This window comes from Ixodes scapularis, unplaced genomic scaffold (assembly GCF_016920785.2).
Source record: "Ixodes scapularis isolate PalLabHiFi unplaced genomic scaffold, ASM1692078v2 PGA_scaffold5__190_contigs__length_132052651, whole genome shotgun sequence".
NCBI lineage: Eukaryota > Metazoa > Arthropoda > Arachnida > Ixodida > Ixodidae > Ixodes > Ixodes scapularis.
This window is the reverse complement of record NW_024609880.1, coordinates 102404872-102431520: the sequence shown is the minus strand read 5'-3', so window position 1 is coordinate 102431520 and position 26649 is coordinate 102404872. Positions and strand designations below refer to the sequence as shown.

The window sequence follows — 26649 nt, the reverse complement described above, 5'->3', positions numbered from 1 at the left end:
CGATCGTTGAGGCACCGTCCAGTCTGGCCGATATAGTGTTTCCCACAGGAGGAAAAGAGTTCACGACCTTTTCTATGCACTTGACACAACTGGTTTTGTGCTCCTTAATGCAGCTTGCTGATGTGTTTGAAAAAACGTTCACTTTTTTGCACGAGCTGGAGAGCTTGTGCTATACCGCCTCAGCGTTTTCGTTTTTCGCTACTTTTTTTCGTTCCATGTGAGAAGTTTTGAATTCAAGGCACAACAATAGGCCTACCTAGGTGACCTGTCTCTTGGTGGAGGTTGCGTGGCCCTCTGTCTTTTCATATCTTTGAGGAGGTTTTCTGAAATCGAAATTAAAAAGAAACTTGGGTTCCCTGCTGCTGTTAGGCAAGAGGTGTGCGCATCGGAGCTTGGTTTGACCAAATGTTCGCAAGATTCGCGAAGTGAGTTTCTGAGGCATAGATTCACGATGCCTCTCTTGACGAGCTCGGAGTGAGCAGAGTTAAAGTGAAGTAGCACTTTTTTCTCTCGTGGCTTATATCACCAGCATGCGTGATCGCTTAACAAAAATTGTCGTAAATCCAGGGGTCTGATGAATTTCTTACCTGGAAGCTCGTAGGTAAGCTCCAACAGGTACATGCAGCGTTTGAAATTGCATAGAACGTTGACCATCGTTGAAGCGAAGCCTATTGCCAGGCTTGACGATGAATACGTGAGCAGCCAATCTCTCACCTCATCTGCAAAAAAATTAGCTTACCTCACCTTTAGAAGATAATCGCGGACTATTTTAGGAATTTGGTTTATTAGGCGGAGACAAAAACGAGGACCAAACAATATACAGATTTTGTTTTAATAATATGTAGAAGGAAACGAAGACAAAATGCAGAGTTGTAAGTTCAACGCTGTGTGTATGCTTTTGTCTCTAATCGAGAGAGTACCTGTTTCGTGAGACGTTTAGGCGATGTTCAGTCGCAAGATGGAAAAACAACTAGCCCAAGTTGCTGTGTTAACAATCGTTGTGATCACCTGTTCCCAAGGTCCGAGCTCCCACGGGAGAACTCCGGTATTTGGGTCTTCACACACAGTGAATGCCCCGTGATCTTGCGTTTTTGTCTGCGTGTGTATGATTTAGCAGATGATGACAAACCAAGCAGCACGGATTTTGGCCAAGCAATGGCCAATGTCTGGCGATGGTCTATTGGCCAGTAGCCAGAGAGTGGCCATTCATTGGCCAATGCTTGGCTGATGGCCAGTGGCCAGTGGCCAATGGCCAATGGCCAGATAAAGGCCAGTCACCGGCCAGTCTCTGGCCGCTGTCTGGCCACTTGGCTAAGGACCATTACCAGCCATTGGCCGATGACTGGCCAACTTTGAGCTGCTTGGGAATCACGCAAAGGTTATGAACACCGTGATGATGCAATTTTTCGCTTGTTTATTGGTTCCCTCTGGTCGTGGCGTCGGCTGCGATCGGACCTATGCTGGGCGCAAGTTCATCTGGTTCTTACACGGGGTGTAGGATGATGTCAGAACGCCAGGTTCTTATTGGCTGACTGGAAGAAATAGTGGGTAGACATCAAGAAATCTGTCATTGAGGTCTGCCCACTATCCTTTCAACCAAAGCCAATCAGAGCTCGGCGTCGTTCTGACGTCACTGCAACTCCTTAGCAAGAAGCAGACGACTTGCACTCCCCATATAATGAAACGGAGTATACAATGAAAATAAATGCTAAATCGTAAGCATATATTTAAAAAATTCCACCTCGCGCACTGTGTACGTCTATAGTTTATGTTCAGTTTAAGTGCCGTTGCGCTATTAGTTCTCAGAAGTCTCTCCCCAACTGTTTTTGACAAATGACAAAACATGGGACATGTGCGAAGCTCAAATATCTGGATACTGCGTTTATGTGCGCAACATACGAGTGTGCTCCACTTGCTGCGTGCACGAATGGTGTAATGGTACTCTAGTTAATGGTCTGTTTCCACCTGGCTACGAAGAAACGTCGTTGAACAGAGGAGTCTATCGCTTGGAGCTTTCTTTTTGTTTTTAAAAGGTCGGTAAAGAATTTCCATTCAAAAAGAAACAGACACAAAAAAACACCACCGTTTCAGTTGAATTTTACGCTGCATCGTATTTTTGAGGGCCTATAAATCCGAAAGTGTAGTTTTGTGAATTAAATATTAGAGCTTATTCAAACCTAGAGCACAGCGCTAAATCAGCGTTATAGATACAACACTGACTTTGCTCTATAGCAGCTGTGCATTAGCGGACCGTTGTAGGTGACTCTGCCCTTTTCAGCGTACATGAATTATGCAGAGCTAACTTTGCGGTAACTCATCACTGAGAGTAGCACTGCTCCATCGCTGAATCTACCTTAGCGCTACGCTGTATCTGTGAAACGGCCTTTACAGACTTGGCGGTAAAGTTATTTCTGAACAGCGGAATGCCAACGACACATCCTGTCTGTTCATTCCTCTCGACTTATTGAACCACAGACACAGAACTTTTTAACCTATTGCCATCGTTTTTCCTCTCCTTTACATCTTTAGAAAACCTCCCAAACCTCGGTAAGCATGGCCGCTCGCATTGTGAACGGAGTGATACAATCGCCTCTTCCGGACTTTGACGTTGGGAACAACTGTGCTTCTGAACTCATAGAAGGACGCTTGAAGAAACTATTACACAAGGTGATCATTGTGAGTATGCGAGTCGCCTTCTTTATGTGATGATCATGCAAATCTCCGAAATTTGGCCTGGAAAGTGTGCGATCAATGCGCTATTAACAGAATTGGAACATGTATCTTTCGTGTTGCGCAAGCGTCAACACCATAACGATGAGATCAACCATTTTTAGCTTGTGCCTATGTGATAGTGGTGAGATTATAACTGGGTAGTGATTGAATTACAATAATTTAATTACTCTAATTATTTACGTTTCTTCGTAATTTGTAATTGTAATTAAATACTTTCAGCCAAAGGGAATTGTAATTGTATTCCAATTACTTTCTAGCGTCAGTAATAGCAAATTTTAAGGCACATTTACAATTACTTTTGAAAAACTTTGCGGCGCCGACAGAACCTCTCTGAAAACCTCAGCGCTCGCACAAGCGGCCTAGCTATCGGTGAAGCACTCGCACAAAGACACGCACTCACACACACGCGCAACATAAATAGCGTCGCATTGTTTGTTATTTTGTTCCTTGCATTGCCGGCTGAGAGACAATCCTCTTTGGAGCCTACCTCAACGACACCGTGTAGCAGAGTCTGCTGTGCGAAAAGAAAACGATAGCGTAAACATGCCAAATAATTGAAAGAAAAAAAAAGTAGATCTTCAGCTTTCAGTTGAGCTGGGGAATTTTAATGGTCTCTAAAGATTTTGTGTTTTTTTGCAAGCTTTTCACGTCCCATTCCAATACTGTCCCATGAGTGTATCTTTGTATTATTTTCAAGTTTATTTCTTGTTTGTTTTACTTTGTATATTTTTTGCATAAGCATTTTGGGGACTGACCTCGCACCTGTGAATATTGTTAACAATGATTCGGGAGTCCCGATTCGGTTCTTATATGTTTCTGAGCCATTATAATTTCAACTGAATGTAAATAATTTATAATATCATGATGTTTGTATGTGAATGCGGTCGTATTAGCGTGAGTGGAGTTTAGTTTTATATAACCACTTGTAAAATATTCATATCTGACTAACGGTCGCGTTTTTATTTCCCGGGCTAACAAAACTCTGTCAACCCAATTTTTTCTTTAGCAATCTGGCGTCTTCTAGCATATGAATTAATTCATTATTCATTATAAAAAAAAATATAAAAACGCAGTGCCTCAGTGCCTCAAGCTGTCGAGCTCTGTCATGAATTTAACAAAATTCATAAAAGGAAAGTACAATACGGGGCATTTTTTAGCGATGCTTAGGCCTCCTCAAACATTCGGGCAAGGAATGGACAAATACGTTGCATTCTTATACGACTTGTTTAAAGTTATATGGCCCCAGCCGGGTCGCTCTCAGAAATAAATAATTGTAAAGTAATTGTATTACTTTTTAAAAGTAATTTGTAGTTGTAATAATTACTTTTCACGCAGTAGTAATTGTAATTGTAGTTAAACCACTTTTGAAGCAAAGTAATTGTAATTGTAATTAAATTACATATTGAAGTAATTTGCCCGTGTATCGGTGAAACAACATGTCCGTTATTTTTTAACCTTATGTCGCGCTGGTGTACGCGCCTAACACCTTGTTGATTTATTGAACGCCCAGTGACATTTAGCCGTCTTCTGTTGTTGCAGACGAGTTGATAAACTAAGGGCTAAACTCCATGGAGCAAATATGCGGCGAAGAGCCTAAGGACTTTTCCAGGCGGCGCGGTCGCTTTGAGCGAGGCGCAACAGCCACTCTTCTCACGCCACACGCAAAGCGAACGCCACCGGGCGAAATTCGCCACTTCTTTTGCTCAATGGAGTTTCGTCTTAAACTTGAGTGTTAGCGTGACGCGTCTAAGGAAAGACAATAAGAAGCTATAATAGGAAGAACCTTCAGTCCGTTTAAACGTCCAGCACTGTACCTGACATCGCCGCTGCGTATGTAAGACTAAGATATCGACTCAAGCTAAATGACAAATCTACAGCTTGCTTGTTCAGGCTTCCAATATCCGGATCAAAGATGCTTGTATTTATCGGGTTTTCCTCTTCATATTTCCAAGCGTAACAATGTGCTACTCAATATATATGAACGGAATTTCTAGAAGATTCTTTAACAACACGTTTTGCGTTTTTCTCTATAAAAGGCTTTCCCCCCTTTTTTTCTAGGTTGACGCCCAGCAAAGTTTAAGCGCCTCTCAGTTGTTAAAAAAAATTCGTAAATACGCTGAAGGTTTTTACCAACACGGGGTAAAACCGGGGACCAAGGTGTGTGTGTATGTTGGCAACACCGTTGAAAACGTAGCCGCGGCATTTGGTGTTATGTTTGCGGGCGGGACGCTCGTCATGGCGAAGACGGCCTACGTGGAAAGTAAGTACTCAAAACGCCTTAAATCAAATCGAAGATATATTAAAGCATTTTTTTAGAAGCAGTAAGTTTAATATGAGGCCTGTTTTATAGGGGAGTTGGTGTATACGATTGAAGACAGCCACTGCACTTTTCTACTAGTTGACCTAGAAACCGCGCCACAGGCTGCAAAGTGGAAGATACCACCAAGCATTAAGGTGAGCAAGTGCTTATCTATTTAATTACTGGAGCATTTCACAGACAAGAAAACACAAGCCTGCGCTTTCCTCGCCAGAGGAAGATACTAGGATAAAAACACTTCTACCGCCCCCCCCCCCCCCCCCCTCAAACACCTAAAAACTGTTCTCGAACAGTTTTTAGCTGTTTGAGAAACCACGGCTGTTTTTCACTTGTAAGTGCTTGTCATGAAATTATTTTGAATGCAAGTTATTTTTTACGAAAGAGTGAATAGGCCTTGCTAAGTTTGTTGTAGCGAAAGATCCGATCCAGCCTTTGTTAGCAATTGCAGCATTCGACGTGACACTAAGGGGTTTGGTAGTAAAAGTCTCAGTATGTGAACACATAAAAACAGTACATTAATTTAAAGAAGGTTTAATTCCTTTCTTATTCAGAAGAGAAGAAACTATCTTTATCACCCTCGGGATTACATATCTATTGCGTTTAGGAATTCGAGTCCACCAGTTTCTTTCACCAGGCAACGAGCACAGCATTCTATCATATCCTTTCTATTTTACTTCGCAGGAATTGTTCGCCGTAGGGGGTGCGCCTGGTTTCATCAACGTTCTCCTTTTCCAATATCTTCCTGATGCGTCCTTCAAACCGCACGTGCCCACAGAGACCGAGAAAGAAGTTGTGGTCATTCTGTACACGTCAGGGTCAACGGGCCTCCCGAAGGGTGTGGAAATATCGCACAAAGCGTATTGTGCCTCGTTCTACGCATACAGGTACCTGATCATAGAAGGGGAAATATATATCCGTTTTGAAAACTAAAGGGTGCAGTTCTGTAGGCCGGCAGTACATTTATTTTATTTTTGTGTACAGGCACGGATGTATAATATACTCAGTATGTAATTTGTCAAGTTAATAAAAAAGGAAGCAGTGCATGTAATAAGCTTCGCATAAGCAAAACTTATATTAAATAATCACCGATGCCGACATGAAGGAAATGCAACTTCTTTTGTGGAAGTGGTTACTGGAGTAATAAAAGCAATAATCTGCCGAATAAAAATATATAAAAAAAAGCTTGATCGTGCTTCATAAAATTAAAATTCGATGCAAACCAGGAACTGTATTTCAAAAGATGGTGCACGAAATAATACTTTTCGGGCCCACACGGGTCACATTTATTTTAAGCAAATCACAACTAAAAATCTGCGTAGGTAAATTAAAAGTAGGAGCCCGAATCTTTGTGCATCGCTTGTTTATATCTTTGTTTCTTCCATTTTGTCGCACTTTATGAGTAACTCGTATTAAAATCGGAGCACGTGGTATGTTAATTATGCAAAGAGTTAAAAATTAAATTCGATTGAGAAAGGCATATCTGGTGCGTTCTTTCGTCTTTGAAACTTCCTGTATTTAAGCATACCTATTATTTTGGGTTTCAGGTCCACTGGAATTTGCACTGAAGACGATGTTTACTTGGCTTGGAATCCCTTCACCCATGTGTCGGGTTTCGCGGTAGCCATGTTTTCTATGCTTATAGGTGCAAAGACTGTCGTCACCGATCCCTTAATTTCGTACGAAGATTTTCTGGAAACTCTCAAAAAATTTAAGGTGAGGATATTCAGATGGAACTAGAAATCCCTTTCATATCGCAGAATAGTTTATCCTTACCAAGCCAAGTACTCTACATTTATTAAAGAGTAGCAGATAGTGATTGATTCTTATTTTACATTCCTCAACTAAATATTTATTGCGAAAGCATTAACCGTCTCATGGAGCGAAGCCTGCGTTGTTTCTAACCGTCTGAAGCAGCGAAGCGGCAGTCAAATTCCCATTGGTCAAAAGCACAGCAATGAAGATGCATCTTCACGGAAGCCATGGAGACGGCGGGGTTCGCCGCGCCTGCGCAGTAGAGGAACGTGATGTCACCGTCATGACGGCGTGTGCGATAGTAAGGCGTGGCGCACTGCTTGTAGGAATGCTTTCGCATTCCTACAAGACTGCTTATGTGTAGGAATGATTTCGCATTCCTACACGTAAGCAGTCTTAACAATCCTAGTGTAATGTCTTCTTTTCTTTTTTAGAGCGCAGCTCTTAGGGGCCCGTTTCCAGCCTGAGCGGCGTCGGTGTCGGCGTAACCGGGGGGGGGGGGGGGTCATGTGACCCCCGAGGTCACGAGACCCCCCCCCCCCTGAGGTCACGTGACCCGTGACCCCCTCCCCCGAGATCATATGACCCCCCGGGGTCACGTGACTACCCGCAAGTGCCGTAACCCCCCTCAGTACCCTTCCCTACTCCTCCTCAAGAGCTGCGCTCCGATTCGGCGTTACAGGGATTTGTAAACGGCTTTCATTTTTTTTTATAACAAGATTGGTTTATTCCCTTCCTTAACTCTAGGTACCCAGCTATAGCTGCATATTGCAGTGGCATTTTTCCTGTCATTAAATTTAGAAAACCAAGTTAGGGTTAATGTGTATTTTTTACTCGTTGTCCTAAAATCAAACGCTCTACATACGAATATTACTGCGGTCGACATTCACTGTTTGGTGCCAAAAATTAACGCTTATAAGAAGGTTTTCATAAATATGAACTTCTTTTAAATTTTTGAATGAGCGATAGTATATTCTGCCTTCATCACACTGCAAAGGTTACTCGTAATAGGCCTCACGAAAAATATATAAACCAAGCTAGCACACAGTACAATGCTTTATCGAAATTACGGGTAAACAATACGTATAACAATAGGTTTATTTTTCTTTAAATCCCCTCTTGGTGATTTTTGGCGTTGTTCTGTAACTTGCTTCTATAAGTTCCAAACATGCTGGCTTGGTTTCACAGCAACAGCATAGTCAAGAAGAAATAGACCCTTATTTTTAGGATGTTCAAATTCAATGCTATTTTTTCCCGCGACTTTTTGATGGAAGATATCAATTAGTTGTAAGTGAAAAATTGGTGAGTGCGCAGGCGAGCTGGTGGAAGTTGATCATGATGTAGAATACCCTAGACTGTGGTAAAAGCTGGGAAGCTTGGTCGAAGAAGAAAGAGAGGGGAAAAGAACGTCTCAACCTCCTTTTCCCCTGTCCCTTAATTGTAAGTAGCTTCAGTAAACACACCAATCAGTTTGAGCACTTTTATTGGAAGTCAGAGCTGCTGCAGAAACTCCTATCTGTTTAATAAAATGCGCTATTTATTGCTTCTGGTTTAAAAAATTCACGCCAAATTTAATAGGAGGTAGGTTGTGTTATTTCGTACTCAAGACTACTTTAGAAATACCGCCAACATTTTAACCTGGAGTGTATACTATACTATAATATTAATAACCTCGACATTGATTTGTCACTATAGATTCTCCAGCCTCCTGAGTTTTGACATTGTTAAAAAAACTAAATAATATGAGGGGTCAAGTACAAAACTAAATTTAAGACTTTCAATGTTGGCCTTCTATTAGTCTAAAATTAAAATTTTAGCTCACAAAAATTTTGTGTAATAAAAATAGCGCATGCTTTTGAATAAGCAAGTTAGAAATGTTTCCCGACATGCAGCCTCTGTCAGGATGCTTAGACACATTTGGGCGATACAACATTTGTACATACTTCAATCACAGTGCCAATATTTCGGCGTTACAATAATATCAATATTTACCTTACTCTGCTTGAAACAAATCCTCTATGATATGTCTTTTTGTTTTCTCTTACAGGTATCAATTTTTATTGCCGTAGCTGGCCGGATGTGGGATATTTTTCATAACGCTAGAAAAAACAACGATATTATACCTGGTGTAAAAAGAATAATGGCGGGTGGATCAGTAATCACGAAATTGTTTGCAAAGGAAATTCGTGAAATATTCAACGTAGAATCACTCATCAATATCTACGGCATGACCGAAACTTTATGCATTGTAAGTTCCTCACCTGTTGGTCAAATAACCTTCGACAATAGTGGTGTTCCTCTGGCCGGGAACAAATTCAAGGTATGTCTGAAATGCCTCAACTGGTGCATGCTTTCTTCATTTGGAAACATTTAAAAAATGATCGCACCTCTCAATGTTCATATTCTTATTTAGTATGCTATAGGAACCAACATTTCATTTCGATGAAGTAAAAAATATAGGTTTATTGTTGTTATAATCTGCAAAGTCGGTACCGTAGTATTTTTAGAATCTTACAGACGTTCTATGTAATATTGTAACACTGATCTTCCCAAAAGCTTCAGCCACTTCTCGCATATGTGTGCGTAAATGGGAATAAGACTATTATTACAATAAAGCTTATCTTGAAAGCACTGTTGAAATATATTTTTATTGAGTGTTGCACTCTTACGCTTCTCTAAAAGTAAGCATGGATATCCTCATCTCAACGCTAGAGAAACGTTCATTTGACCATGATATCACCGTTGTCTTTAGTGTAGCCGTCACGTTTTTTTTTTTTCTTTTTCTAAGCTGAGTTGGCGCGTTTTTTTTTTTTTTTTAATCGTGCAACTTCTGTGAATTTGGGTCTATAAGTGAAGACTGCTGGAACTTTGGCTCATAATTATACTTTTTCCGATTCATTTCTGAGAATATTAAAACTGGACGCCGCTTGGGCATATGACGTGGTCAATACACACATGTGAGCTCATCAGTGAAGTTTTAAACGGCCGATTGAAAATATATGTTTAAGTGCGAGCTATACGAACGTGCGACGTATCTACAAGAAAAAGTATTTGTGATAACTTCTATTTTCAAGGAGTGTGACCCAGAGAACGATAAAACTTATATATCGCAAAAAAAAGATCGGTTGTTTAATATGATGATCACTGTAGGACAAGTAATGCTGCGGTCTAGTGGCAAGTCACATTCATACTCCAAGCACCTAGATAAAGATCTAGTGTCGTTGCAAATGTTTTTAAGGACACGTAAAAAAAGGACCATACATACATTCGTTTCGGGGGTAAACGCAAAGTGTAGCCATTCTGTCTACTTTCTTTCCTCGTATGTTGGTTTAGGTCAGGATTGAATGTGCGTCCAGCAATAAAGGTGCGCATAAAGAATATACCCAGCATTGTTTCAGAAACGCTTAATTTCAATGATTTCTGTATATGTCAATAAAGCTTTCGATATAATATATACCGTTTCATGTGAAGGCAGTTTACCTAGGAACAGTAAGAAAGCAGAAAACAAAGAGAGGGACGAAAACAGACATGTACAAGCTTTCAGCTTACAACAACATATATTTGAAGCCAGAAAGTCCGCACTAACAACCGTCGGTGGGGAAGGGGGAACGAGGAAGAGGGAGAAAAGAAGGGGAAGAAGGTTGAGAGGGAAGAAAAGGGGGACGGAAGACAAGATAGCGTTTCCGCATACGAAGGGGATTGACGGTCGAAGGCCAAAGGGGTCTTGTTGTTCAAGGTTGTGCGATTAGAGTCCGAGAAAACGTCGGCCTCAGAAACACCAGTTCTGGTTTTGTCAACGAGAGGGATGGGGAAGCAAAGTCTTTCTTGGTGGTAGTCATCCTATAAACTTCAATTATCTCCCTCCCATAACGATCCCGGTGCCCCCCTTCCCCACCGACGGTTGTTAGTGCAGACTTCGCTGGCGTCAAATATCTGTTGTTGTAAACTGAAAGCTTGTACATGTCTGTTTTCGTCCCTCTATTTGTTTTGCGCTTTCTTACTGTTCCATCTGTCCCAACACGCTCGTCAAAATTCTTCAGTTTACCTACTGCGGCGAAAGGTTTTCTCCATCCTTACAAGATTATGCCGCCTAAGACTTCTGCCCAAATCTCTGGCATCTATAGTAAAAGCCATCTGTGGTCATAAAGTGTTGGTTTTTAATTTTAATAGACAATGAGATCGAAAGTTTATGGACATATTTACGAATATTAGAAAATTGTAAAGTGTGAGTTCTCAATAATTTTTTATTCACTTCCTTCACTATTTTTTTGTTTGCGACACGATATAGCCTGAGCGCTTGAAATGCATTTTGAATGCTATATCTCTGTCTGTCGCCCTGCTTAAGCTTTCGCTCTCATTCCTGCATAACGGGTTTTCTTAAAGCCTAATTAGTAATAAAAGTTATAATTTTCTATTGTACCTTATGGGGTCTGCAATGTAAAATATTTGCTGCATAAAAAAAAAAACTTACCAAAATGCAGATTTCGGGGTCGGCGTGTCGTTCTGCTTAGTTAGATAAAATAATTGCAAAACAAATCTGAAAAACATTAATCACATAAAAATAACCACAAGCAGGGTGTGACTAGCAGACTAGGAACACAACTTCGCATGTATGATGAGAAAAGAAATATCCTCGCGGGACTAATGCGCCAGAAGGTACTTTCTTTCTGAAAGTTCCCTATATAATATATCCTGTTCCCTCTTGCCTTGAAAAGTCCGTATGCATTGCGCAACCTTGTTTTAATTTAGCGTTATCCGACAACTATGAGGGTGTAAATACTCGTACAAAGACTAAACATTAGAATCTGACAATATATTACCACAAATTGCCACAGACATGTAACAATATTTGAAGACGGTGGTGCCAGCTGTCACTTATTAAGAATAGATATTTGGGCGAGTTGGTAAAAGTTCGTTCGAATTCGAGTTTAAGAGAAAAACAGCGGTTCTCCTGTGAATCTCTATTCCTTGTCATCGCCTCAGTAACGTTATTTTTCACTGTATATTTTACTAAGCAGTCCAAATTTCTTAGAAAAGGAGAGTAAATGAAGTTTCAAATTCATGCCCCAGGTTACAGACCTAAGCAGCGGAGAGTCTCTCGGCCCATATCAAAACGGTGAAATCGAAATTCACACACCATGCATCATGAAAGGCTACTATGGGCGTCCTGAAGCTACCGCTGAAGCTGTGAATTCAGGTGGCTGGTACCGTACAGGTAAATCAGTCGTCTCATTTGTTTTATTAATGAACACTACACGTAATTCTATTTCCTATATCAAACGCCACTGGTTTTGTTGTGCCTGTCTAGCTAGTTTGCATGCTTTTGCGCATTATCATATTTCTCTGCCCACAGTTTTGACGTCGAGCTATGATAGTCAAGAGTTGTGTGTTGTGAAACAAGTAGACACACCCTCATAATTAACAAACAAAACCTTGAGACAAGGAAACAAAAAGGGGCATACACACCACCGTCTAAAACCAGCACAGCTCAGAGCTGTCATTTTTTGTGTGCTCGAGGCTTTCTTAGTGTAATGAGTGTCCCTGCTGTTGAATGTGTATGTGGATGATGTTTGTCACAAAAAAAGATTGTTTCGGAATTAAAGGACAGCGGTATGCTGTGTTCGTTTGAGGCGGTGGTGTGTATTTCCTTTCTTTTCCCTTGTCTCAAGGTTTTATTTCTCAGTTAAGATTGTTCACCTGCTCGTATGCGTCTTGCCTCTTATTTTAGGAATACCCACATGCTGTGCGGCAAAGATAATTCATAAACCTAGCTGTGTCAAATGTCAACTAATTCGCAATTAGAAATAAATGTAGCCAGTATAGTATCAGCATGTTCGAATGTACAAGACGGTTAAAAAAGGCAAAATAATGATTGTTTTAAAAAACTCGAAATAAAGAATAGATTCCTTTGGGAGAACGCTATCAACCGCGACACACACCAGAAAGTACGTTTAAAGTGAGAATCACAAAATGCAAACCTAAAATTAGCTTTAAACCCTTTCAAACATACACCTGAACTTGCGCATTTCAAACAGAAATGTGTTGCCCGTTGCCAAAAAATGCCATAAACTGTCTGGAATACAGACAACTGAATTCTGTCTCATTAATCTTTGCCGAAGATAGGCTGCCATGGCTCCGCCATACCTAAAGTAATAATAAAAAAAAACACTCGTCGATAGCTTAGCGCCAATGGAGACATTATTGTTGCGAACATGTGTTTATAACCATGTTACCTTAAGATTACAAGTTGAGGCTGACGTCAAGAAAAGTGCGTGTTCCCCCAGAAAATTGACTGTGTCTTCATTTGCAGTAAAAGTACAATAAGCACTACTGAACGCGCAGTCTCCGTCCAAATATGACGCTAGTAAACGGACCAAATGTCAAAGTTTCAGAGCTTGCCGTTATTTAATTGAAACGTTGTAAGCAATTTAGAGCACAGCGCTAAGGTGCAGCCCTCTTCCGGCTTGAGCGGCGTCGCCGCCGGCGTAACCACGTGCGTTGCATTATGGAGATAATGCAATCAAGCGTAACCGCGCGTTCCATTATGGGAAAAGTTTCCCGTTAACTATTAGCGGGAAAACTTTCGCAAAGTTTCCCCGCTAATTTTTGCGCGAAAAGTTTTGCTCTAAGTTTAACGAAAAAATTTCCGCGCTACATTTTGCGGAAAAATATTTCCTTTAAATCGAGCGGAAAAAGTTTCCCGCTAATTTTAGCGGGAAATTTAGCGAACATTTCCCGCTAAATGAAAGGGGAGCAGACGAAGAGAAGGGGGTGGGGTGAAAAAGGTACATGCTTTCCCCTCCGTACCCTCCGCTTCTCCTCCTCAAGAGCTGCGCTCTAATTCGGCATTACAAAGAAATCTAAACGTCTTTCTTTTTTTTTTAATTTTCAATGTAAAAGTTTTGTCCGGCGAAGCCGTCAAATGCACGGAGGCGAATGGCGTCAGGTACCGGGAATGAGCACTATTTCCCGTTGAAAGTTTTAAAAAAAATTACATAAAAGAATTGAATGGTATAGAAGTTATTTTTCAACATTTTGCATCTGCTCCGAACCGTAGCGCAGATGGAGCGCCCGGCGATGAGAAGTCCACTTTTGCAGTAAAAAATGACACTCTATAGTCTTTCTTTTTTAACGGGGGCGCGCTGTACAGTACGTTTACTACAAAACTAAAATGAGGTTTAAGGTGGATTGGTAGGAACTTGTTAATGCCACAGAAGACAATCATAAGCCACTATGGGGAGGTATTGCTTGCATACGTTCTGCACGACCGTGGAGGCTGGACGAGCGCTAATTTTCGAACTGCAGGCATCTCTTCGCCCACACTTCTGACGTGTGTTAGAAATCGGTACGCACCTTGAATAGACCGAATCGCCCCAAACGTTGACCTTAAAACAAAAACCTATGGCCATCACAACTCGTGAAGATGAGATTTCGATGTTTCAGGAGATTTTGGCTACTACGACACTCAAGGACGGATTCATGTCATCGAGAGAATGAAAGAAATGATAAAATGCATGGATAATGTGGTCGCCCCTGCTGAGCTGGAAGAAATCTTATTGGCCCATAAGGCTGTCGCCGAGGCCACAGTTGTGGGTGTTCCGAATCCAAAGTATGGCGAGGCTCCAACAGCTTGTGTCGTTCTTAAAGATTGCTTCAAGGAAAACCTCGAGAGCCTGGCGTCGGAATTGAAGGAGCTCATCGCAGGTACATGTCATTTTGACAATATTCCCATTTCGGTCATTGGTGTGTTGTTAGCATGTCCTACCTTTTGCATTTATAAGTGTAAGTGGCAAGTTTAATGTACAAATTTTGTTCAGTAAAACACTCCACTTATGAGCCATTTTATTTCCTGAAATATTAACTGGAGCACGGATGCTTTTCTCGGTGCATACGATGTCACGCTAAAAACTACAAATAAAAACGCATTGTAATTAAAACGCAGTAAATTAACGCTCGCACACAATACGGGGAATTATATCCAGGACATATTTTACGTTGATACCATTTCCTCTGAATGTTCAGCTCGTTTATAAAAAAAAATCTTATCTTAATACCTGCCTCGACCAGAAAAGATTGATCGTGCCGTATTTATGGTTCATATAATAAGGCGTGTTGTATACGTCAGAGGAAATGTTTGTGTAGAGGCAACTTTTTAAAATTAATTCGATGTTTACGAAGGCTTGCATATGAAACATTGTGACAAATGCAATGTTTCTATGCATAACCTTGACAATGTTACCATCTCTTTTGTGGCACTTGTCTAAACTGAACTAACTTTGAAAATTAAAATTAAAATAACGTTTTAGTCACTGACAAAGTTAGAACAGCACGGATGTTCCTTAGTTGTATCGCGTCCAGTGCAAGCTTTCTAGCCTTGATAACGCCTCAGCGTCTCGCGTACCTCGAGTCTCCATGCGAAGCCAAAGCACGACTAAAAGAAATGAGCGCGTGCTAAGGTCCGGGCATGCTTAAGAGATTCCCTTGCTTTCTCAGCCTCTCAATAGCTGCAATCAACTTACTTCCTGAAATGCTAAAGGCACGTCAGGTTAGATTTGTTCTCTTTCTACCATGCCTTTTCTAAAACCCACAAAGCTTCAAGAATATAAATCCGTACACTTTGATGTATTTTATATATCCATAATAAATATTCAGACGCACAGAGTGAAGCCTATAAGAAATTGATTTGCATTGTCCTCGTGCTTGTTTAACCTCGGCTTCTTGTTTGCAGGACAAGCAGCAGTCTTCAAGCACTTGTACGGAGGAGTTGTTTTTATGAAATGCCTTCCCAAATTTGATAACGGAAAGGTTAGGAGACAAGAGCTCAAGAAGAAGGTCGTTCTTGAAAAGGAAATGTTGAACGAATAGTGGAGCTTGTCACCATTTCAAACGATACCTAAACTAACACGAGATAGCCAACCAAGGTGCTTCTGCATTTTTATTGCAAAAAAAGCGCGTGTTCATCAGTAAGTATAACAGTTCATGACACACACATAAAGCACTAACGACAGACTCTACGCAGATTTATCAGTTGCTGAACGTTGCACGTGATGAGGATAAACTGATAAAAAAGAGCGAAGGAAGAAAAGAGAAGCACGACAGGCACTGCGATTGTTAAAGATTGTGTACAAAACGAAATGGGGGACGGACAACGAAGACTTTGTTGTCCGCCCCCCCCCCCCCCCCCCCTTTTCTGAGTACCTTCCTTATGTTTAATTAAAGACTGTATTCTGTTAATTTCTGCGTTTTAGGTACTCTCATTGAAGCGTAATTTTTTTTCTTCGTGAAATAGCCTTTCCAGGAAAGTGGGGATGCGTGTTTTGATTTGGCGAAACTGAATTTGAACCATGGACTCAACGAGGAAAAAAGAAAACTGTAAAAACCCTTCACCATCACATTATTCTATACGCCAGTAAATTAATAAATATAGAGAAAGTACTGGATGAAAGGGGTCATAGTTAACGAAGGACACGCATCGGGATTTTCTTGATCGAGGAGGTCTCCGTTTATTCCTAAGCTGTCAGTGCCGGCGCGCAACGCGTCCGCCGGACCAGTAAATCGCCTGCTTTTCATCCCCTCCCGCGCTTTCTCCGTGTGGTTACGTAATGGCCCGTGGTCCCGTGATAAAGGTAGACGTGCTCGGTGAGATTGGCTCACCGAGCACGTTAGCTTGTACCAAGCTCTCAGCTTGGTACAAGCTCGCGAAACACAAACACACAGAAAGTGGGGCCGCGTGAAGCAAGACTACATGACAAGGCAGGGAGACTGTGAGGTCTGTCCCGCAGCCGCGAACTGCAAACGGGGAGATACACTTCCCAATTTATAAAATGTTTCTGGAGAAAGAGATTTTTTTTTTCAGAAAAAGTAATTACAAAATTAACTTGCGCATCTGTAAAAACAGTTTTTTTTTTAGTGCATTTTATTATTTATCAGATTTTTCTATCGGGCGAAGTGGCTCGCCATCTCAGCCGTCCAGGCCACTCCTACTGGAACCGGCAAGAACTGGTTCTAGAGTTTCGATCACCTGCAGCGCATTTCGTATAAATGCCAAGTGCAATATTTAACATGTGGATTGTCGGGACCATAAATGTTCTGTCGGCAGAGCCTACGCACCGTTGATATTTCTTTCTTGGGAGCATACATATGACCACTACCTTCGACGGACCGAAGAAACGACCGACTACTTCCTCTCCCATGTGAGTGACAAAGAGAGCACATCTTGGCCATCGGAGACAGGTGTTATTGCTACACAATGTACGTTTTTTCTTAATCCGATGATCCTGGACAGTGTCGTACTCTAGGCCTGGAATCTTAGACAAGTTCAGCGTGTAATCTACAGACAAGGACTAACTAAAGAGGAATGTGTCAGCACAACCTCGGTTGGTCTCTGTGATTCAGAATTTTTGTTTCTGACTGGTGCATATTAGAGATTGATTATGACAAAGCTCTCTAATATAACTGAGAAGATGTTGAGACTGTATGGATTTTTAACGGATATTGTTTATTTGGCTGTTGAACATGTATATATATTCACAGACAGCGCTGGAAATAAACTTTCAGTTTATAGAGAGCACTGTCATCTGTGTCGTCTTTACTTTGTAATCGTTTTGTAGCCCTGTTTTAAACCAAGATGTTCAAAATATCCCGTATACATCGATACTCATCTCAAACGGATTGCCATACTTTTGGAAAAGAAGGGCGCGATAAAGTGAGACTATAATGTCAGGATCCGCCGAGAACAGTTGAGAATGACGGGAAGCTCCCTCGCTTCTCTCGTCTTCGCTTTGGTCCACAAGCTCGAGGAGACGAAGCGGGGAGGCGAGCGAATAAAATCCTGACGTCACACGTCTCGTCGGCCTCGTCGGCCGTATGCAATCGCGCGCTCTTTTCCGCAAAAATACTGCCACCGTTAGAGATATCCCTGCATGAGTGACGTTTTTTAGGTTTTTCCGCGTTCCGGTCTATCGTTCCAGCTTTGTATTGTGAGCTCCAAATTTCGGCTCAGTAGCTCTTTAATGTGTCTTCCCTTTACGAAAACATCAACAACAAAACATATCAAACCTCGCTTAGCATTGCCGCTTGCATTGTGAAACGAGTGATACACTCGCATTTCCTTGAATGTGACGATGGAAGAAAGGGCTCCGCTTTCGAACTTAGAGTGGCGTTTGAAAACATTGTAAAACAAGATAATTCTTGTGAGTATTGCTTTCTATCGACGAATATGGACGTTATTACCAAGTATTGCATAATTGCCGGTGTATAAAATAATCAATTCACCTCTATATGATGGCAACGCTTGTCTTCGTGATTTTGCCTGGATAATGTGTGATGAATATGCGCTTTAGAGGAAACTAACCACCGGAAAGCACGCGAGGTTTTAGAAGCTTTAAACATACAAGAGAAAGGGGACATGTGTGTTAGTTCACCCTTTGTGACCTTAACCAGAGAAGAGAGAACGTTCTTGCGAAGGGAAGTACCGCCCACAAGTAGACAGACGAGGAGGATGCCTTAGTTTAATAATGAGGAAAAAGAGGAAGAAGTGAAGCAAGCTAGGTATGATTGATCCTAGCCTGTCGATGAAGATGAAGTGTTTCATTAAATTTCAGTTGGTAGTCCAGCGGTTGAATGCGTCACTCTCGTCCTTCTTACATTTGTGTGCTTGGGTTGTTCAGCTGGTGTCTATTAAGTACGCTTTAGAGGGTCCTCGTTTATCCTCGTTTATTTGTAGTTCTTGAAATATGTGTAGCATTTAGAGGTCTTACGTTATTGTGGCCGAGCCGCAAAATTAGAACAGAAGAAGCAGCCTGACCCGGGATACGAAAGGAAATAAATAGCTACAGTGTGAACACATTGGGTTATCCTTAAGAAACCTATAGGCACCAGAGAAAGCAGTGAATCTGCTTTTTCACCCCCCCCCCCTAAAATAATGAAAAAAGGGCAGAATTTTACTTGGCTTGTTCAGACGTCGATTTCCCAAATAATTTAGAAGGAGTATTTAGGGAGTATTGGTATGCTTGCACGAAGCCATGAAAATATAGCGTACAGAATTTTCGTTTTCTTTCGTTTCTTGGGGAGAATACATTTTTGGCGAAATTTCACTTAAATGTACCTAAGGTAATTTTTTCGGATGAAAAATACATTTTATTTCTCTTAACTTCCTCTTTATATTGGAAAGCGTAGCTTTATCTCCTTTAAGATATGACTCATATATCTGGTAACTTGATCAGTAACGTGTTGGGAAAGTTCTCTACATCTTAAGACCTGTGTCAATTTCCGATTCCCAAAATTTTCGGCACAATTCATGATCAGTTTCCTAAGTTTCCGTCGGAGCAACTGCGAATTAGGTAATTTATGATGAAGGCTAAGCACGGAGCGACTGCGAATTAGGTAATTTATGATGAAGGCTAAGCAGTCTTGTACACGTTACTAAAAAAAAGTAATCGATTACAATTACTATTACTCTTGGCTAAAAAGTATTCGATTAGATTACTTGATTACTCGACGGCAAAAGTAATTGGACATTACTTAAAGAAGTAATCGTTACTTTTCCGATTACTTTATTGTTTGAAGGCACATCTTTAGCGCTCACAACAATGAACTACTTCCAACCTATATTTCAGATTTGCACAAGTATTGAAGAAAAAAAAAAACTGGCTCCCTCTTAGTGGTCGTTGCACCTTCACAATGCGGACAAAAGCATAGAATTCGTTTGAAGACGTTTAATGATTTGGGCGTTCGCCAGTTGTGTGTGTGTGTGGAGGGGGGGGGGAGCAGAGGGGGTTCTAGATCTTGTTAAGCTTGAGCAAGGGTTGTCGCTCAAAGTTTGCGTCGCTCATTTTATTATTCACATGTGGATGAGCTCGCATGTTATACAAAAGAGTAGCAGCTCCAGCATTTGAAACGGATCATGTGTAGTATCCATTAGTGGAAGAGATCGCCCCAACCGCTTCTCAACTCGAAACATTGCTTGTCACAAAGACCGCGTAGGGGAAAAGGGGAAATATTTCAACTGCGTTTGTTATATTTTGCATCAGCTTTAGGCATTCTTCGGTTCTAGTTCTCCTACGGGCTGCGCCTAAGCAGGATTTTTTTATTTTTTTTTATTTCTGTGTGTGTGTGCGTGAGGGGTCTAGTTTGAACAAATGACTCACAAAGCTACATTCAGCTTCCTCAAACTTCGCCCTGAATGGCCTTTGTCACGCACTGTGGCTTCCCTGGGGCTTCCCACTCCCAGTCCCCGCTTGAAAAAAAAACGGACATTTCACAGAAACTGTACATAGAAAGAGATTGACCTCGTTTCCTACAGCTCCGCAAAAATCTTTCTTTTTTCCGTTCGAAAAAAAAAAAACGAAATGCTATTTTTGTCATTTCATTAAAAAAAAAGGCGTGTGCCGGGGGGAGGAAAGGGGGGGGGGGGGGTCCCGTGGACAAATTGTAACGGTTACAAGTAATTTTATTACTTCAAAAAGTAATCAGAATACTCTTGTGATTACTGCCTAATTAAAGTAATCAACTGATTACAAAATTGCTCCAAAAAGTAATCGATTACAAGTAATTTGATTACTTGTAATGCGTACGGTAGAAGTCTGAGGCTAAGACATTTGAGTTTGGAAGGAGCATGTCCAAATTTAAAACATATCAAGACAAATAATAATTATATCGCGCCTCCGTGTTCTGGGGACACTCAGTTTTCAAGCGATGCGTAAAGCCGGAATCTTTTTTTTTTCCATAAGGGGGCAGCTTAATTTTTGGAGTTTATTCTCCAAAATTCTTTTTTAGCACTGTCAGGTAGACCTAACAGCATTTGTCTTAAAAACATCTCCACTTCCCGTTCTTCTAATTTGACGCACAGCGAAGCTTGACCCCGCAAATCACCTGTTAAAATGGATGTTTTATTTTGCTGTAGGTTATCAATAACACTGTGTAAACCTGTGGTCCAGGGTGTGTGAGACCGCCGCAATAACCCCCCCCCCTCCCCCAACCTTTTTCACTACCCAGTTTCACCCCCCCCCCCCCGAGCGCAGCTGTCGTGGCGGTCCGCCCCCCCCCCCCCCCCCCCCCCCCCCCCCCGTCCTAGTGAGGCTACTGGTCATGATCAGTGGGCCCCCGAACGGCGTAGAAATATAGCACCACAAGACTTCCTCTGCCGCGTTTCGCGTGTACAGGTATGTGCTGGTGTCATGGGAGAAACGATATCTGTTTCACAGCAACGGCTGTTAGCGAGAATCAATGATCGATTGCTTTGAAAGCTCCCTGTGGCGTCATCGGGTACATTTTCGGTCACGTAACCGCTTCCTGCCACCTCACCTGAAAACTCTTGTTTCCCTCTCCGCCTCTGCCGCTGTTGTCCGAACCCTGTTGTGCCGGCACATGCTCGAGCCCATTGAACCCAACTCCTCTCCTTTTCCGGCGCTCGCTGTGGGGTTGGAGGGAGGGCGAATACACGCGGGCGCATTTTGCATGGGAGCACGAGGCGCCCGAAGATCATATGGACTAGCACGCCGTATGGCCATACCTCCAAAATTAATAGTGGGTTTGAAGAACGCGATTTCTACGAAAAGTTTGTAGTGGGTATGAAGAAGGCGACTTCCGGTGTGCTTCTGTTGCTGTGAGACACGATACGCCGGAAATGTACTAATAGAATATAGAGAGAGACAGAGACAGGCATACCGCTGGACTACCAACTGTAGTTTAATACTTCCTCCTCTTTTTGAACCTTGATTGTGTGCTTTTTTTGTTTTAAAACCCACATAAAAACACCGCTTATGTCCGAAACCTAACTACACTGTAACCTCACTAAACTGAAATTTGAATCAGCCGCTCTTCACCGGGTCATAAAACACCGCAAATATCGTTTTTCTTTGGTATTAAGCTTGATTGAGGGCTCGCTGACGCACGTGGCTTCGTTTTCCTCAATGGCCAACGTCTTGAGCATCTCTCGTGCATACTGGGTCTGTGTTTTGCGATGATGGTGACGCTGTTGAACTTTGCACTGCACGCACAGTTGCGACAATGTGCCGATAGATGACCTGCATTTGTGCCTTTTAACGATGCTGCGTGTTCTCCTCTCCTGTTGATGAGACATCTACCAGTTTGGCCAATATAACACTTGTCACACAATAAGGGAATGTGATAAACAACCCCCTTTCCACATGTGGCGTATCATGTCCTGTGAGCGATGTTGCAGGTTCTCGTGTGGTTGGTGTTCTGGTTCACCTTACGGCACATTGAGTAAGCTTTGTTCAACGTAAAACATACAGCCTTGATGTCCTGCCTCGCAGCTATTTTTTTAACTTGAGGGTTATCCCATGAATGTAACGTAATATTGCTATCTTTTGTTTATATTTTGTTCGCTGCGTTCCACCTGTGCCCGATGTCTTGCAATCAGTTTTGTGGAGATATTTTCACACACGCTGACCAAGAGAACATTTTGATATCCAGGGTCTTGTAAACGGGAAATTCGTATTTTAAAGCTGGACTCAGTACTATGGCGACACGATTTGTTTAAGGCCGATAGAAGAGCGGTGTTTGTAACATTTCGTTTTATGGTTTGGGAATGTCCTGAATCAAACGGAAGAGATCCTTTGCTTGACCTGGCTTCATACATGCTGCAAACGCACTCTTAAGGAAAAAGGGTGTCAAAAGGTGTATTCTTATACCCTTTGTCCCATATAATACGCCCCCAAACTTCAATTCGACATACAGCGCCCTACAGTCGAACAGACGGCCCGAAATGTTACGAGGGGCTTAATAGCCGTGTGGTACAACTGAACACGAAAAAAATAATCCGGGTTTTCTTGGCCCTACTGTAAAACTCGGTGTTTTCTTTCTGTGGTCTTTGATACGTACTTTAGCTATCTAAAATGTGTTACCACACGGCTATCAAGCCCCTCGTAAAGTTTCGGGCCCTTTGTTCGACTGTAGGGCACTGTACGTCGAATTGAAATTCTGGGGTGTATTATATGGGAGAAAGGGTGTAAGAATACACCTTTTGACACCCTTTTTTTCTTGAGAGTGCGTGCCTATCCTTGAATTCCAGTTTCAGATCAGGGAGCTTGATACCCCTCCCTACTGAAAAAACCGATATGAATTTTCTTACTGGTTTTATTATCGGGTTTCAATATGGTTTATCGAACCAGGGATCATATCGGTGACTCTTACCGGGATGGAATCTGGGAATTGAACCGTGCCTGACCCAGTATATATTGCAACCCGGAAACAAACCGGTACGTTCCAAATCGGGAAATGAACCCGGTTCATTCCCGATCGGGATACACCGGTTCATTTCAAATCGGCAAATCAACTAGCTGGGAATGAATTTTGAATTGAACCAGTTTGTTTCACATCCGATAACCATGTTGGTGTAAAAGTCTTGGGTGTGACAACACATTCTGTGGGTCTGAGAAGTCAAACGCTGAGAAAATAAAGTGCCACATACATTTTCGGAAAAAAGATCAAACCAGGACGTTTATTTAAACTGCTGGGTCCTCCACCGGCAGAGTTTCTGCCCCTGCCTTCGGCTTTGGCTTCCGGGGTTCCCTCTCCGGCCTGTTTTTTTCACTAAAAAAGTTTGACAATATAGTCTTCAGTTTGTCCAGGCGGTCCTCATCGGCCACGGCTGTTTTTCTTCCTCTGATGTAATCGGTCAAGCCAACAGCAAAAGCATAAGAAATGTATAGCTGGAGACAATTAGAAGTTGTTCAAGTTTCCTACAAACAATGGGAAAAGAAGTCATACAGACAAATATGAGCAGCGTAATATGGTTATGTGTGCCCAGCTGCAACCTTTTAGGTCCATGAAGAGTCAAATCTCACAGAGAGGGTTTGACCACTATTGCAGATTTACCGTATTTATTTGAATCTAGGCCGAAAGTTTTTTTTAAATACCGATACATCAAACTCTAGGGACGGCTTAGATTCGAGGATTTTGAAACACGCACCAATTTCCAAATAAAATTGAAGAAAGTGGCGCGCAGCTAGTGCCACCTAGAAAAGGAAGTATTTTAGCCATTACTAGCCGAGCCAGTAGCCACTTATGTACACAGGCAGTGCCGCCATTTTGACCTGCGTTGATAGTGGCCTGTGTGCGGCGTGGCGTTTTCTTTTTATCAACAGCGCAATGGCACCAAACAGGCAGTGCCATTATAGTTCCGCCTTTAAAAGAAAAGTTGTCATCGAACGTTCAAGCCGGGCGGGACTTCAGCGTGGATGAAAAAAATGTCCATCGTTGGAGGAGGCAACGGGAGAGGATATTTGCGTGCGCCGCAACGAGGATGGCAGGCTGGCTAGCTGCAGCGTGGGACGACATCCCTAGAACTTTAATCGTGCTCTCCTTCAAAAAGTGCAGCATATCAAATGCGCTTGATGGTACTGAGGATAGCGCACTGTTTAAAGATGACAGTGACAAACAAGTCAGCGACTAGGCTAGCAGCGATGATGACTCAGAATGAGCACGGTATCTTTATGTTCAATAAATATCTTTTTGTCAATGCCGTCCTCGCCTTTTCATTTGGCCTACATTCAAGTTTTTTTTTTTTCCTGGCTTCAGATTTTTCGTGGTCGGCTTAAAATCGGGGCCGGCCTAGGTTCAAATAAGAACGGTACAATCATTGACAGTGGGTTGATTTGTACATAAATACAGCAACCCTACAGCTGGGTTCTTTGCAGTAATACTTGTGTGGTATATGCTTTAATTCAATGCCTAGCTATTTGCAGCTAAGCTCTCTAGACTGAATGGACACTTTAGTTGCACGACCTAAACCTGCAAATGAACAGCAGTTCAATATTTAGACCATAATTCTAAAAAAATGTGTATGCAAATTCTACACTACCAGGTCGACCTCTGCACGGTAAAACGCCGAAATCTGCAATTCGCTAATGCACATCCTAAACAATTGAGCATCCTGCTTTATGCCTATAGTGTCATTCATCTTGAAATGTTGACCCTAGGAAGCAAGCATAAATAAAACCAACACCCACACTTCACGGCTTCGACCTTTGTCGGAGTGAGGGGCTTCCTCTTCTCGGCACCCTTTTTGAGGTTTCGACGGGACGGTTGTCCCGTCACACTTCTGTTTATCATTTCCTCGTTTGTGTACAACTGGCGAAGTAGAAGCCCACAAAACCGCGAGTCGGTTGGGGCATGTTTCTTGGCCGACATAAATTTGTGATCTGGGACGAATATCCCATGGCCCAGGTAACGCTGCAAGTAACCAGAACAGTATTTCAAGTAGTAAGTGATCTACTAACGCAAACAAATATCCCCACGATTTATGTCCACAGTTTTTCCTACTAATGCGCACGGCTGCACCATCTGCCGGAGGTTAGCTTGGTGTTAGGGACACGGAAAAGCGCATATGCATCCTACCATGCTTGCAAACATGCGTGTTCTTCACATCTTATGTGAAGAAAATTTACTTAGAGTCAGTGCTTCGGCGGCAGCTGTGAAGAGGCTCTGGTACGGGTGCCGCGACTGGAGATCACAGCATCCGTAGGATCGCTTAGTCAACAGCTTATGACCTGTTGCTCTATAGATATATATCAGAAAGTGCGCCCTATAATCGCGATATGAAAAGAAACATGAAATCAACACATTTGGAAATGAAACTCGCTTTTTGTCTACGACATTCTGAATGCATTAGTAGGTAGCGCAATCAAGTGCCCAGACTTCTATAGATATGTTCCCTCCAATTTCCAAAAGGCAATCACGTTTTTACTCTCCCGCCTTTATTCTTGAACACAACGTTCGCACTTGACATCACTGAACGGGCACTAATCTTTTACCAACAGCCACTGTGAATACGCTGGCTTGCCGGGAGAGGTATTGCTGTTCAGAGCTTGCGATAACTCAGTTTCAAACTAATAGCATGCATCAACATGCAGCAAGAAATGCAACAAATGAATTTAAGCTTAGTTTGTTCTAAAGTTGAGCATTTCTGCTAGGCTTTATGAGCCTCAAAGCCACAAGCGCCAGCTCTAGTTGCAGCATCCATGGCAGATGCCCATCACTGTGGCTTCCGAAGCGGCCCCTCACGTAAAATTCTAGGGAATGCACCATGTCACAGTGGAGCGGAAGAACACGCATGCTTGAAAGAATAGAAGGACGCACATGCGCTCCTCCGTGGTCTCAAAACCATGCAAGTGGCGCAGTGACGTGCTTTAGTTGCCACTCGCGCGTCCCAAGAATTTTTGTTTCCGATAGTACATAAAGATGTCCGATGAGTGCAAACCTGAGACCAGCTCCATGTGGCTATGAGGAAAAAAAACTGTTGATGCCCTCTCCTATATGTCAGACAGGTTATGCTATTCACACATTCATCTAAAACACAAAAGTACACTGTTTGTATATAGCTCATACCATTTATGAAACATGTGAATAGCCTCACCTGGTCACCTACTACATCCAGAGGTGCAGGTTATGGCGCACCGTGAATTCACGAGGGCGCCCATCAAACCATTTGGCCAATCTTGGCCGCGACACGATCACATGGTCGTGTTGCCGCGGGGTCGATCGGGATCTCGAATTCGGCTCCCGACGCGCCGCTTTCTCTCCTAGCCACTGGAGGGCGCTGCAGGCGCCCCCGTGGCAGGCGAGGAGAAACCTCCTCGCCCATCGACATATATACTCGGTGGGGCAGGGGGCGAGAGGCCGCTAAGAACTCCGGACGCGACCGAGACGCAGGCACTGGCAGGCAAGTGGGTGGCGACCGGATCTAGGATATCGCGGGACGCGAGGCCTAAGGGCCTCCTTTGTGTTTAGATTTAGCCTGAACGTGCATTTGTAAATAATTGTGTAATGTAGCTTGTATTTGTAGTTTAGATTGAGTGTTTTGTAGTGTTGTGTTTTATTGT

The 26649-nt window shown here is 42.4% G+C and overlaps 1 protein-coding gene across 1 annotated transcript; it reads left to right on the top strand.

Annotated features, from left to right (window-relative positions):
* Positions 1-2553: 2553 nt before the first annotated feature.
* LOC115315187 (4-coumarate--CoA ligase 1-like) lies at positions 2554-15667 on the top strand. The gene is made up of 9 exons (XM_042294289.1): positions 2554-2676; positions 4792-4993; positions 5084-5187; positions 5732-5934; positions 6595-6763; positions 8850-9122; positions 11873-12017; positions 14246-14506; positions 15531-15667. Exons 1-9 carry the CDS (start codon positions 2554-2556, stop codon positions 15665-15667), a joined length of 1617 nt encoding a protein of 538 aa, XP_042150223.1.
* Positions 15668-26649: the final 10982 nt, after the last annotated feature.